The sequence below is a fragment of the Bipolaris victoriae genome (genome assembly GCF_000527765.1).
Source record: "Bipolaris victoriae FI3 unplaced genomic scaffold scaffold_177, whole genome shotgun sequence".
In the NCBI taxonomy this organism is placed as follows: domain Eukaryota; kingdom Fungi; phylum Ascomycota; class Dothideomycetes; order Pleosporales; family Pleosporaceae; genus Bipolaris; species Bipolaris victoriae.
This window is the reverse complement of record NW_014575215.1, coordinates 24,965-36,230: the sequence shown is the minus strand read 5'-3', so window position 1 is coordinate 36,230 and position 11,266 is coordinate 24,965. Positions and strand designations below refer to the sequence as shown.

Here is an 11,266-nt window from a genome sequence, read left to right as displayed (position 1 = left end):
CTATTTGCAAATATGGGCTGCCGCAATACCCACATCAGGTTAGCGTCGTTTTTCATGAACGAGAGCTCCTAATTAATGTGTTAGCTCCGGGCACGATTGTGTGTAGATATCGATATATTCTGGTTGATATGTATCAATTTCTGGCAACTAGTCATGACTAGTAAATAGTCTTTGGTCTTTGTTCTATTATTAGCACAACGTGAGGTACGAAGATTGACTAATCCTGTTGATTGCTCCGCAGCTGACTGCTTGCGCTAAGCTATGTACGGAAGGTGAGGCTGCCCAAAATTGATGTGCAGCTGCGTGCGAGGGTGAAGCCGCAATCGCGAGCGACTGTAACTAGCTATTCAGCGATAAGCCAATACATCGGATTAGTTTGAAGAAAATCACTTAGTAGAATCCGAGATGTTTCTAGTATACGCGCCCACCGTTTCTGAATTTCCCCTCCCCGCACCAAGCTTGACTCAGCCTCACTCATCTGCAAAGCAAACATTAGATTATCAATGCTACGTTCGATTACTGTTGTCCCTGTGAAGTATTGTACACTATCTATTCCAGCTTCCTTACCGCACTCCATGTCTCTTTAATAACCTGACCATCTTAACGTTGCTGCTTATTTTATTTGCAAGTGATGCGTCAAGTCTTAGTCTAACGCCGAGACCAAGTAAGTATTTGACTGTACTCAGATGCCCGTTGTTTACCGCTAGAAACAACGGTGTTTCTCCGTCATTGTCGGTTACATTCGTAGGACAACCTGCTTCAACTAATCTCTTAACATTCTCCAGCTTTCCATATTTCGCAGCATGTGATAATGGTGTACGGCCATCGCTTTCTACTATACTTTCGATATTCCCTTCTGTTGCAAGTACCATATCAACGATCTTTACTGAACATAAGGCAGCATGGGTTAATGCAGTGGCACCACAAAGCACGGTTCCCTTTGTAGCACCAAACCTTATCCATGCAGAGACAGCATGTATACCATTTTTCTCACCAATAGCGTGTGCCAATTTGGCGTCGCCGCACTTATATAGTCGGCCTGTGAGCGTCTGGCAGAGGTATCTGCATGTTTGGCATAGCGCATTGTGCTCGTTGAGTCGGAGGTATCCTGCTATTTCGCACAGCAATTCGGCAGGAAGTTTGAGGAGAAGCGTATTTTGCGTGGGCGCGGTCTCGCGCGACGATGGTTGCTGAGGGGTTCGACCGAGCTGGAGGCCTCGACGCTGTCTTCGTAGAACTTTGCTTTGATTTTTGATTGTCAACTTTTTATCCTCGTGAGGCCTGTGTCGCATCGCGCGTAAAATCAAAAAAACCTGCTTTGATGAAAAGTGGAAGAGGAAGACGTGAATATTTAGCTTGAGAGTCGTTGGTACTAAGGAAAGCGGACGCAGAGGGCAGTTGAGGCGTACTTATGTTCCCTTGCACTGCCATCGCTACCTAAAACCTTGGCATCTGCATCTGCATCGGCATAAGATAAGCAGCCAAGCCAAGCCACTGCAATATAACGGCAATCAAACACTAACCGAAAGCAGCAGGCGCGCAATGCGAAAGTACCAGCCGGGATAGCGACTGCGCACTGTTGCGCACGCCATGGCAGCCGCATTACCCTTGGGGCAGCCAGGCATCGTTGCAAGGTCTCTAATGCTTGTGGAAAAACCAAAACTTACTATTCTGCGCAACAAAAGTGTTGTGTTGAGGCTGCACCAGCGCGTTTCTCTTGCGCGGCAGGAAAATGTGTTCTGTAAAGAAGTCTACGAAGGTAGCAAAAGCTCCGTATTTTTCAATCTAGAGGAGTATTTTATATTCACAGATAGCTATAATACGCAGGCTAGTAACTTGACGAGATTTTTAATAGTGCGCGTAGAAACATTTTAGGACAAAAGCAAAGTACCTGTTGTTTGTTCCGCTACAGGGGTTGTTCCGTTTTGGTTGGACGCACGTTAGTATAGCGCCTTTTTAGCAGCCAAAACCATCCACCTTCAGAACGCAATAGCACAACAGCGACGAAAGATTGTGCTTTTTCAGTTGCTGGGGGTAAAATCCAGGCCGTTTGAGTATGTATGCTCTTCTTTTTGTTACTTTATTCAAATATGGAGTGGTGGTGTTGTAGTGAGGGTTTTGCTTATAGTCTTTGCGGTTATGGTATTGTAATTAAACTTATGTCATTCTAACAGCCAAGTGTGTCCGCTGTCAGCTCGTGGCTGAGCCCCTCTCTTGCCCAGAACCTGCCGCTCCGCGCGCATTTAGCTTTGCGACGCTAAGCCGACTTTTCTATGTGTCCTGTTAGTTACTACAATTTTCAGCTTCAGTCATTGCCCACACTCGGCTAATTTACGAATTTCTGCCATGGAACAACTGCAAGAGATCTTCCAACCTCACCAATTCAGAGCCGATGAACATCATATCGATCTATACCATGTCTACGACAACCTCTCTCGCACGCCATATCAACCTGGCATCGGCATTGAATGCGACGATCCTGATGAGTATTTTATGAATGCCTGGCATGTCATAACACCCACTGCGATGATGAACCATCTGAATTGGCGAAATCGAACTCGAACCCAATTTATATCTTTATACAACAACTTAGCCGATGCAATACGCGAGCAGCAAAGGCGGTGGAACCAGCCATTTGTTTATAATGTTGGTTATCGTACACCAGGCTCAGTCCGCATTGCGCATGTGCGGCTTTTACGGAATACCAACGTTTGGGCTTTCTCCCGTGCAGAAATGCTCAGCATGATGGGAATCTTTGGTGGTCAGGCGCAGCTGGAAATCCTTAAAACCTCTGCGCCTAGCGAGTGGTTTGTGTGGGGAGTCATACCGAATGAGTGTGTGCAGAACAGGCATTTTCTCTAAAAGCACCGCAATTGCGGCCTATGCCGATTCTAACCAGTAAGGAAGAGGCGGCGGATTATGGCTGCAATGGACAAACGTAACAGGACCAAGCGCAATTTTGTCAGGTGATAAATTAATTTATTATAATTCTTTAAATAAATCCCTCTAGGAAACGAGCGTGCAGTTAAAAAAAATACAGCGCTCTTGATCATACTCTCGATCGATCCTTTTACAGCATCTAGAAATGCGTTAGTTTTGCAATCCAGCTACATTACGACTATCTTTGAAATGCTGGATTTCGGAGCGTCAAACCGATAATTCTATAACAAAAGAAGATATTTTCGTGAATAATTAAATAAACAGCTAGGTTTCTAACTAGTAAAGATTTCAAGTCAGCAGATTACATAGTTAATCACGAGCTATTACCTGGTCAGACGAAACGTCTGACTGTTGTGTGATAACCCTGAAATGCTAACACTCTTGATTACACTCACAGCCGGTAGGCAGAACGAAGGATGCGACTTGAAACGCTACGCCGCAACCCTTCTAACCACGCCACAGTCATATGACATGCATAGTAGTTAGTATGCCTTGGCATAGGATATGTCGGCCAGAACCTATTCAGCTACGGTGATAGCTAGTCCATACACCTATATCTTTGTCAATCGACCAGACACGGACCACACTGATGTAATTCAGTTCAAGACTGGCGATGAAAGTTCCGGAAAGAAGCAAGGCAAACTTACGGCTGGTGGCAATGTCGTGGTTGCCAAAGAAGGTCCTATCGCAGCCTTGCAATATTATTCCGGCGATAATACCAAGGTCCATCACGTTGTGCTATATTTCTTTGGCGACGGTACGGGTCAATATTCTACGAAACCGAATGAAGTCAATGCTGCCAAGAAATTGACTGAAGTCAACGAGGCCAAACTCGACAATGCGTCCGAACCTGGTACCAATCCCTTGACAGGATGGCGCGTGGCTGGGACCGACATTACACTGCAGAGGACGTTAGGCCGGCAAGTTGACAGCAGTTCTGTCCTTGCTGCGACTGCTAGAGGAACCCAGCTCAATGTAGTGTTCACGGAAAAAGACAAACCAGACGATGTGCGTTATCAGTGGTATGATGGGAAACAATGGAATCAATCAATCTTTCCTTTGAATTCTTGACGAACTGGGTTTTTGGGTGGTGAACACGACGGAACAGTACCTTATCCATTCCTTCTAAGGTGGAGCAGTCCTCCGGCATGTAGTAATCCTAGCTCATATCAAATTCTGACCTCTTTGCAACTTACAAAACTCCTCCCTTGGTAAAATCCGATCCTTTCACGGCGAACCAATACGGCAGATGCATACTATTATCAGAACAAAGATCTTATTGATATAAGTGTCAAGTGTCATGTTATACTAGCATTAAGCGGCATAATTATATGACAGGCTCGTCTTGAACTTTTCGGCATCTTAAATGCCAAGAACTTTGCCAATAGATTGTACACGTATGTCCTGGTGGTTTTAATACGAACTACAGTGGATGGTATCATACAAGGATTGATTGACAGTTCTCAAGTTGTTCACTAGAACTTCGAATGGAAAAGGCATGTAAGCATCGCCCAGCAGGCCTTCGAAAAACAGGGCAAGGGAAATGGTCCAACTTTCAAGAGGAAACTCAACGTGCGATCTTGGCCCAAGATTGTGAAACATAGCGACACGATCTTCAAAGTTCGCTTGGGCCGCTAACTTTTGGAGGGGGTCTTCAAAAGGCGACTGTGCGGCACCAGGGGAAGCCCTGAGCCTTTTGATAAGATCCTCCCAATGGATCAATGCTCGGTTGAAATTTCTGAACTGAATGTCCAAGTCACTGTATGGTTTGCGATGGGGGCTTATCGCGTAAAGCTGCTTTGTAGGCGGTATAACCTCATCTAGGATACCAGTGTAATCTGGCTCGCTAGTCAGGAAACGGGCTAGGTCGCATCGTAGTTTTCGCTTCATTTGATCGGTCTTAGACAGGTTGTCTTCATTAACGTCAGTGTTTTTGTTAGCCATGTCTGATGTTATGACATCGGTGGAGGTGTCATTGGGCAGATTGACACCCGCTGTAGAGGTGACTTCTGGACTCTGTTGAGGAGATCGAATGTGCGATCGACACTGTCGGATTCCTGTCCTTCGGCGCTTGGATCGGTTTACTACCAGAGGAAAGTCTACATCTGATTCGAAGCTTGTGAAAGAGAATGATTTGTCCGAATCGCTCGAGTCGCCTGAGCGTGCTCTACTCCTAGATCGGCTGCTGTCTGCTGTAGAGTTTCCCCCAACTGTCGTCGAAGAATGATTTCTGTGACGTTTTAACAACGGCACGAGATCAGACGCAGCGGAAGAGACCCTTCGCTGAGCGAGCTCAGGCAGGTGCGGACGTGATGGTGACACAGGTTCTGGTGATACCTGTGCAATGCGTTCCACTGTCACTAAAGGAATAGGTTTCTTCTCGTTACAAGGTGCATTGATCTTGTTTTGTATACGAGCAGCAATCCAATATCGAAGCCACAGCTCAATACTGTAAATATCAGCATCTTCTTCTTAGATACCTATAGGCTGTAAAGGTTTACCTGTCTTCATCATTGCTCTTATATCCGGAGTCTGTGTGAACACCCCACCGTGGGCGTTCCCCTGGTAGATTGCTCTTTAGCCGTATCTCAGCTCCGGAATCTTCACCCCATATACGTTGGCCAAGACGTAACTCTTTGAGTATATATACGGCTTCCTTCTTGAGAAAAGCGGCGCCACCTGATTCCTCATAACGCTCATGCTCGTTCTTCACATACTTCTTGATCACTTTTTTCGCTTCTTCCTCAAGTTTAAGAACTTCCGAGTCTAAGAACTTGGGATATTCTACTCGATCATTCTCCGCAACAAGCCACAGCTTCCGGATGTACCATCTGGGGTGCTCCGCTTCGATATTTGTGAATCCAAGCAGATCGTGCTTGTCTGGTTCGGTTGGCATGTTTTCTGTACTCTGATTTTGGGCGTAATACTTCATCCAGGTATGAAGAATATGGTTCGATTCGAGCGGCATCCCTCGTGAAGGCTCGGAAGTATCTAGCTTGAGGTTCCGCTCGCGGTCTGGTCGCTGCGCTGTTGCTACGTGACGTTCGTGGCGATCGAGTGGGACTACGAGTTAGAGGATGTATTAAAAGACATCTTCGCGAAACACGAACACTTAGGAGGAGGTATGCTTAGGAGGAGGTATGTTGCGCAACTGCTACAGCTTGCGAGCGCGCTCTCAGTGTGACACAGTCAGAAACCAGGATGCTCACTCGGCTTGGCGCCCGATTTAGCTTGGCATCGGTAGCGCGTGTGGTCAGCGCGTGAACACCCCACCAGAATCCGCGCTCACCAAAATGAGGCTGCAGAGTCCCATACAAAGGCTACTGTCACGAGGTTCCTTGTTGGAGTACTCTAGAGGGCTATTTTATATTGGTATCTACTTATGTCTTCTTAGTAACTTGATGATACGGCCGCGCGTGGTGGTTCTGGGGGAGGCTTGACAGGCGGTGACGCATGATGCACCACTACTACCACCTTTGGCACCGCCAACACGACGTCGCTTTGATGTTTTCAAATCTTGAGACGATGAACTTAGGATATCCTTCTACACAGGGACTGATGGCAAATAGAAAAGCAGATTTCGGCCTTACTTATTGTCGCAGCCTATGCAAGGCTGCATAAGCAATGACTTCAGCTGAGGCAAAGCAACAAGCCACTGTGATGGCAACAAGGATGTACCACCTCAACAAGAAAACACAATATTTATACATCACGAATAAATGAAGATGGTAGATAACAAAAACGGTACAGATCATTTGATCGCATCTACGCGTGCGACATAACGCGACAAAAGGCATCTCTCCATGCAACCCACTCCATGACCGACGTGATCTATCACCGCACAACGTCAAACGAACCCGTATTGCACACGCGCTAACCGTAAGCCTGTAGTGCAACGCAATGAACAATATGCACTTCCAGGTACAAATTGGAAGAAACGTATCACGTTCATAGCTTAGCATTGCATGATAAGGGTTTTCAACACCGCTCCCCGCTTGCAGCAGGTACCTTGACATGGATTGTATCTTCAGACTTCGAGCTTGTACTCCTCCGCCGTGTATATAGCGCTTCAGAAGAACGATCAGCGCTACTCGGCTTGGCAACTTCTTGATGAACTTTTCTCTTCTGACTGCAGCGACTCCTACCACGCTTCGTGCTGGTTTTCGGATGAGACGGAAAATGGGTACCATTCCTGCACTCTCCTCGCTCAGTCTCCTTACTGTCTTCGCCCTCGGTGCAACGATCAGACTCTTCTTCAGATACGCCGTTCCGCTCAGTTCGCACACATGCCATACCAGAGTTAATCAACAAACCTGGCCCTATAAACTTGCGCCCCCGGTGGGGAGCATCCCACTCCACAAAGGGAAATATAAAAAACTCTTCCGCGCTTTCACTCTGTTCGCGACCATACTCTTGAACAACCCACCCCGATTGCTGAATTTTCATCCAGTTGTGCATACGCCCGGGAGACACCTCGTGCGGCAGATGAAAAAACACAGTGAATTCAGAGAACCTCTCCGGGACGCTACCCCATACGGTGGTCTTGCCCCCGCTAATCCTCCCTCTTTTAGTCGCTTTGCCAATCCATCCAAGCGCGCCCTCCAGTCGCATGTTGTGCTTTGTGCGCGCTATCGCAACCTTTAGTTGATCCTCGAACTCCGTTTCGGTAAGGTGTTTCCCACGACGCGTCGCTGAATAAACAAATCGCCTGCTTCGCAAGGCCAATATATCTGAGACCGTACCCATTACCGCTACACACAGATTAATAAAAAAAAAAGCTGCCCAAACTAGGGGCATGATGACTCCTCACCTTTCGTTTCACAACACAAAAGATGGCAAAAAACACCCTGTTTGCGTCCAACACAAACAACTAACCCTTGTAATTTCCACTTCGTAGGTGCGCAACACCCGCGCTAGCATAAGTACGTGAATTTCATATACGTGTCCGCGTCAACGACCTAATGCACAACCCATTGCATCAACCAATACAATAACGTCAGGACCTAACATGACCATGCTTCGCAACAATATACCTCCGTATCCCGATCTCCTCCTAACCAAAGAGGGTAGAGGCCATGGTCTAACTGTAAACAGCTTACCTCCGGTCTGTTGGTGCCGACTGCCCGTGGCATACAAGTAGAACTGCAATGTAATTCGACCAAGGCCCAACGAGAAGACTTGGCAAAGTCCTAAACATCTTTACAAAGGAACCTTAATCCTGGCCTCTTTCGCCGCCTCATATTGGTTAGGCCTCTTTCGTTGCCTCATTGGTTAGAGTTGACTTGGGCTTGACTTGGGGTTAAGCCCTCAGCGCAACCCTAAGCTAGCACAAGCTATGCCCACGAACACTAACTCTCTACCCTATTTTATCTAATAACTAACTTACGCTAGTTATATAGTTAACTGGTTAATTAATTAACTAGTCGTAATTGCATTGGATTGGATTCTTATCGTACTTCCTCTGCCTTGTTTCAACCCACAGTGTAGCACCGGACTTGTTTTCAATACCGACACTATGTTTTCCAGGCATTATGATCTTTATTTGACTATCTGGGCATTTGGTGTTACTCAGAAACTTTTCAAACTCCTCGACGCACTTATCATGACTGATGTCAACTGGGCCAGCCCCCACATTATCTTCCCAACGCATCTTGTAGATCCAATCAATACGACAACCCAGACCATCTTCGAGTCTCATAGTTACAACCAACTCCTCTCCATTCTTCAACTGAACGCCATTGAGGAGATGATTATGACAATACTGCTCAAGCCCCTAACGATAAAAATCTTGAGTTGGGTTATGGCCAGTAAAGGGGTTGTTGCGAGGAGAGGCACAAGATATATCTACATCATCACGGCTGAGCAGCTGAGTCGTGGATATCGTTTCAACAAGCCTTGATGTAGCAGTTGCCAAAAATGTACCTAGAATAGTAGCAACGCGCACCATGGTTGCAGCAGAAGTGCGAAATGAACATTCACGGTACTGCGAAGTTATGAGAAATACAGAACAACGCGTACGTGCAGTTGAACCAAAAGCGCAGTATATTGGGCCACTTTGGGGTTCAAATCAATTGTGAAGGTCATGGGACCGATGACCTAGTTGAAACGGCTTAGGCAAGCGGTAATAAGCAGCTTATAACTAGTTACTTAGGTTACTGATTAGAACAGCGATCTGATCGCGTGCGCACGGGCCTTGCAACATCAATGGGATTCCTCAACACCATGTAGCTAGTTACACCAATATAGCCTCCCTTTCTAATTAAACTTCATATTGGTTAGGGATTGAGGATAGTGATTGAGGATAGGGACTCCCTTCATTCGTATTATAGAGTGAGAGTTGAAGTTCTCTAATGAAATGTTAAGTATTCGTGTTGTATGCATGTTTTACGAATGGTCGCCGTTCATGTCAAATCCTCGTCATCGGGATCTGTCGTGTGGAATCCGTCGCATGATGCGCAAGAGAAAGCCGGGTATATATTGACCATTGGTGTGTGATGTATTGGGTTCCCGGTTTTCTTCCTACACTTAGGACACACCGGCTTGCCCGTTTTACTGACAGACGTTATATTCGGGCAATCGCGCGATCCAGTATGACTGTAATGGCAATGATCACAAATGAAATGATGTTCGGAGACTCCTTCTACCTTAGGTCCATATCGCCCACCTAGCAGAAGGTCTGTTGCCAGGTCTGCGTTTGAACGTAGGACATCGAGTACCCTCTCCTCTCGTAGGGTTGCTTTTAACATCCAATGGCGACCCGCAACGGCAGCGATGACTGAGTTCCTTAGCTCCATATGAGCTGGTGGCACAGTTGTCGTGTGGTCGTAGACAAAAGCAGCAGTTACGGCCCAGTCGCTGGGATTAACAGTCATTACCGTGTCCGCAAATGATGTTTTTGCAAGCTTGCAAAGAGATGCACAGTCGTATTTGTCGGCGATTATAGTAACTTGTGCGTGAAGGAGAGGTTCTATAGTGTCGAATTTAGAGACATTATAGCCTGCCTCGTAGATGTATGACACCATGCAGTCAATTGCATTCGTGTATACTGGATCATCTTGCAAAGTAATTGCTTCACTGCTTGTCTCCTATTATACAAGTTAGGCCTTGAAAATACTTCGGTCACAATGTCCTACCACTAAGCCGCCAGTGAGAGCCTTTTGAAACCATTTGGAGTGACAGACCACAAGGGCTTTGTGGATCCGCCAGCTCTTGTCGCTAAAGTTCAGGGTCAGATCTGATAGATCACCAGATATCAAGTACGAGAGGTCGCGAACATAATTTTCATAAGCCATAGCTGCCCGAGCTTGTGACTGCCAGCTTATCAATAAATAAGGTTTACGAGCGGTTCAGACCCCGCTCGCAACGCGCCACATTCTTGAACGATGACGTACGGTATCGCTAACTACCTGAACCTTGTTCAAATTTCCGAAAATCGGCCGTGCACGCGTCACGCGTCAACCCCCCTCCGCCCAACGGTCTTTTTTCCAGCCTCCTCGTATCCTCATCCTACCAGACAGAAGTAGGCTTCAATATTTCCTTTTTCTCCATTTCTACGCTCCAAACGCAACTACTAATGCAAGACAAGAATAGTGCTTATCAGTGAAGTTGGCTTTACTGCGCATCCTGCTGCCAGGAGCATGCAATATTGTGTGGATTCACGCTAGACCCAAAGCACGTAGAGTAGAGGATGGCGCCATACTACAAGTAGACTAGTTACGTTAACTTAGGGTTAAGCCCTAAGCGCGACTCTTACTGGGCACAGGTTACACCCACGAACACCAACTCTCTGCTAGACTTTATCTAATTAATAACTTACGCTACATCTCTTGTAGCATCGTAAAAGTCAGTACGTTAGATGCGCGCGAATTACCTGTAACATATACTTAAGTTGCAGCTGCTTTCTATGACTGAGGACTAAGGAGAGGGGTTTGTTCCAAATCTTAGAGAATAAGCACCCTGCGAACCAAGAGCGCGGGCCATAAAAATGGAACAAAAGTTTGTTCTCCGTGGAATAACTGTCAGAGGTGAAGCCGCAATCGCTAATAACTCTACAATTAATCAGGATTGCGGCTTTACCTCTGCGCACAGCTGCGCAACGGTTTTGAGCAGTCTCATCCTATCCCTAATCCCTCATAGGATTAAGGTCGAAATCAATCTTGATCCAAGATTTCTTAGTGACCTTGCAGACCTAACCAATATGAGACGCGAACTGTACCTAGTAGTTATATAATGCTACGTGGATTCGACTTCAATTCATCCTAACCTGGTAATTACGCACCCCTGATCCAAAAATGCGTGTATTCAACGCGGATCGGACACTAACCAT

The 11,266-nt window shown here is 46.4% G+C and overlaps 7 protein-coding genes across 7 annotated transcripts; 2 read left to right on the top strand and 5 right to left on the bottom strand.

The window, feature by feature from the left end:
- Positions 1-662: 662 nt before the first annotated feature.
- Positions 663-923, bottom strand: COCVIDRAFT_63159 (hypothetical protein; the record flags this gene model as incomplete). Its single annotated transcript, XM_014695135.1, has 1 exon — positions 663-923. A coding segment is annotated over one exon (261 nt), but the record flags the coding sequence as incomplete, so codon positions are not given.
- Positions 924-2,346: 1,423 nt separating this feature from the next.
- COCVIDRAFT_115012 (hypothetical protein) lies at positions 2,347-2,862 on the top strand (the record flags this gene model as incomplete). The annotated part of the gene is made up of 1 exon (XM_014695134.1): positions 2,347-2,862. The coding sequence occupies one exon, from the start codon at positions 2,347-2,349 to the stop codon at positions 2,860-2,862; it is 516 nt and encodes a 171-aa protein (XP_014550620.1).
- A 582-nt stretch (positions 2,863-3,444) lies between these two features.
- COCVIDRAFT_31703 (hypothetical protein) lies at positions 3,445-4,011 on the top strand (the record flags this gene model as incomplete). The annotated part of the gene is made up of 1 exon (XM_014695133.1): positions 3,445-4,011. One exon carries the CDS (start codon positions 3,445-3,447, stop codon positions 4,009-4,011), a length of 567 nt encoding a protein of 188 aa, XP_014550619.1.
- A 342-nt stretch (positions 4,012-4,353) lies between these two features.
- Positions 4,354-5,908, bottom strand: COCVIDRAFT_115014 (hypothetical protein; the record flags this gene model as incomplete). The annotated part of the gene is made up of 2 exons (XM_014695132.1): positions 4,354-5,389; positions 5,442-5,908. 2 exons carry the CDS (start codon positions 5,906-5,908, stop codon positions 4,354-4,356), a joined length of 1,503 nt encoding a protein of 500 aa, XP_014550618.1.
- Positions 5,909-6,918: 1,010 nt separating this feature from the next.
- COCVIDRAFT_20979 (hypothetical protein) lies at positions 6,919-8,137 on the bottom strand (the record flags this gene model as incomplete). Its single annotated transcript, XM_014695131.1, has 3 exons — positions 6,919-7,691; positions 7,974-7,993; positions 8,040-8,137. 3 exons carry the CDS (start codon positions 8,135-8,137, stop codon positions 6,919-6,921), a joined length of 891 nt encoding a protein of 296 aa, XP_014550617.1.
- A 222-nt stretch (positions 8,138-8,359) lies between these two features.
- Positions 8,360-8,887, bottom strand: COCVIDRAFT_42922 (hypothetical protein; the record flags this gene model as incomplete). The annotated part of the gene is made up of 2 exons (XM_014695130.1): positions 8,360-8,713; positions 8,789-8,887. 2 exons carry the CDS (start codon positions 8,885-8,887, stop codon positions 8,360-8,362), a joined length of 453 nt encoding a protein of 150 aa, XP_014550616.1.
- A 602-nt stretch (positions 8,888-9,489) lies between these two features.
- COCVIDRAFT_42921 (hypothetical protein) lies at positions 9,490-10,232 on the bottom strand (the record flags this gene model as incomplete). The annotated part of the gene is made up of 3 exons (XM_014695129.1): positions 9,490-9,534; positions 9,585-10,025; positions 10,074-10,232. 3 exons carry the CDS (start codon positions 10,230-10,232, stop codon positions 9,490-9,492), a joined length of 645 nt encoding a protein of 214 aa, XP_014550615.1.
- Positions 10,233-11,266: the final 1,034 nt, after the last annotated feature.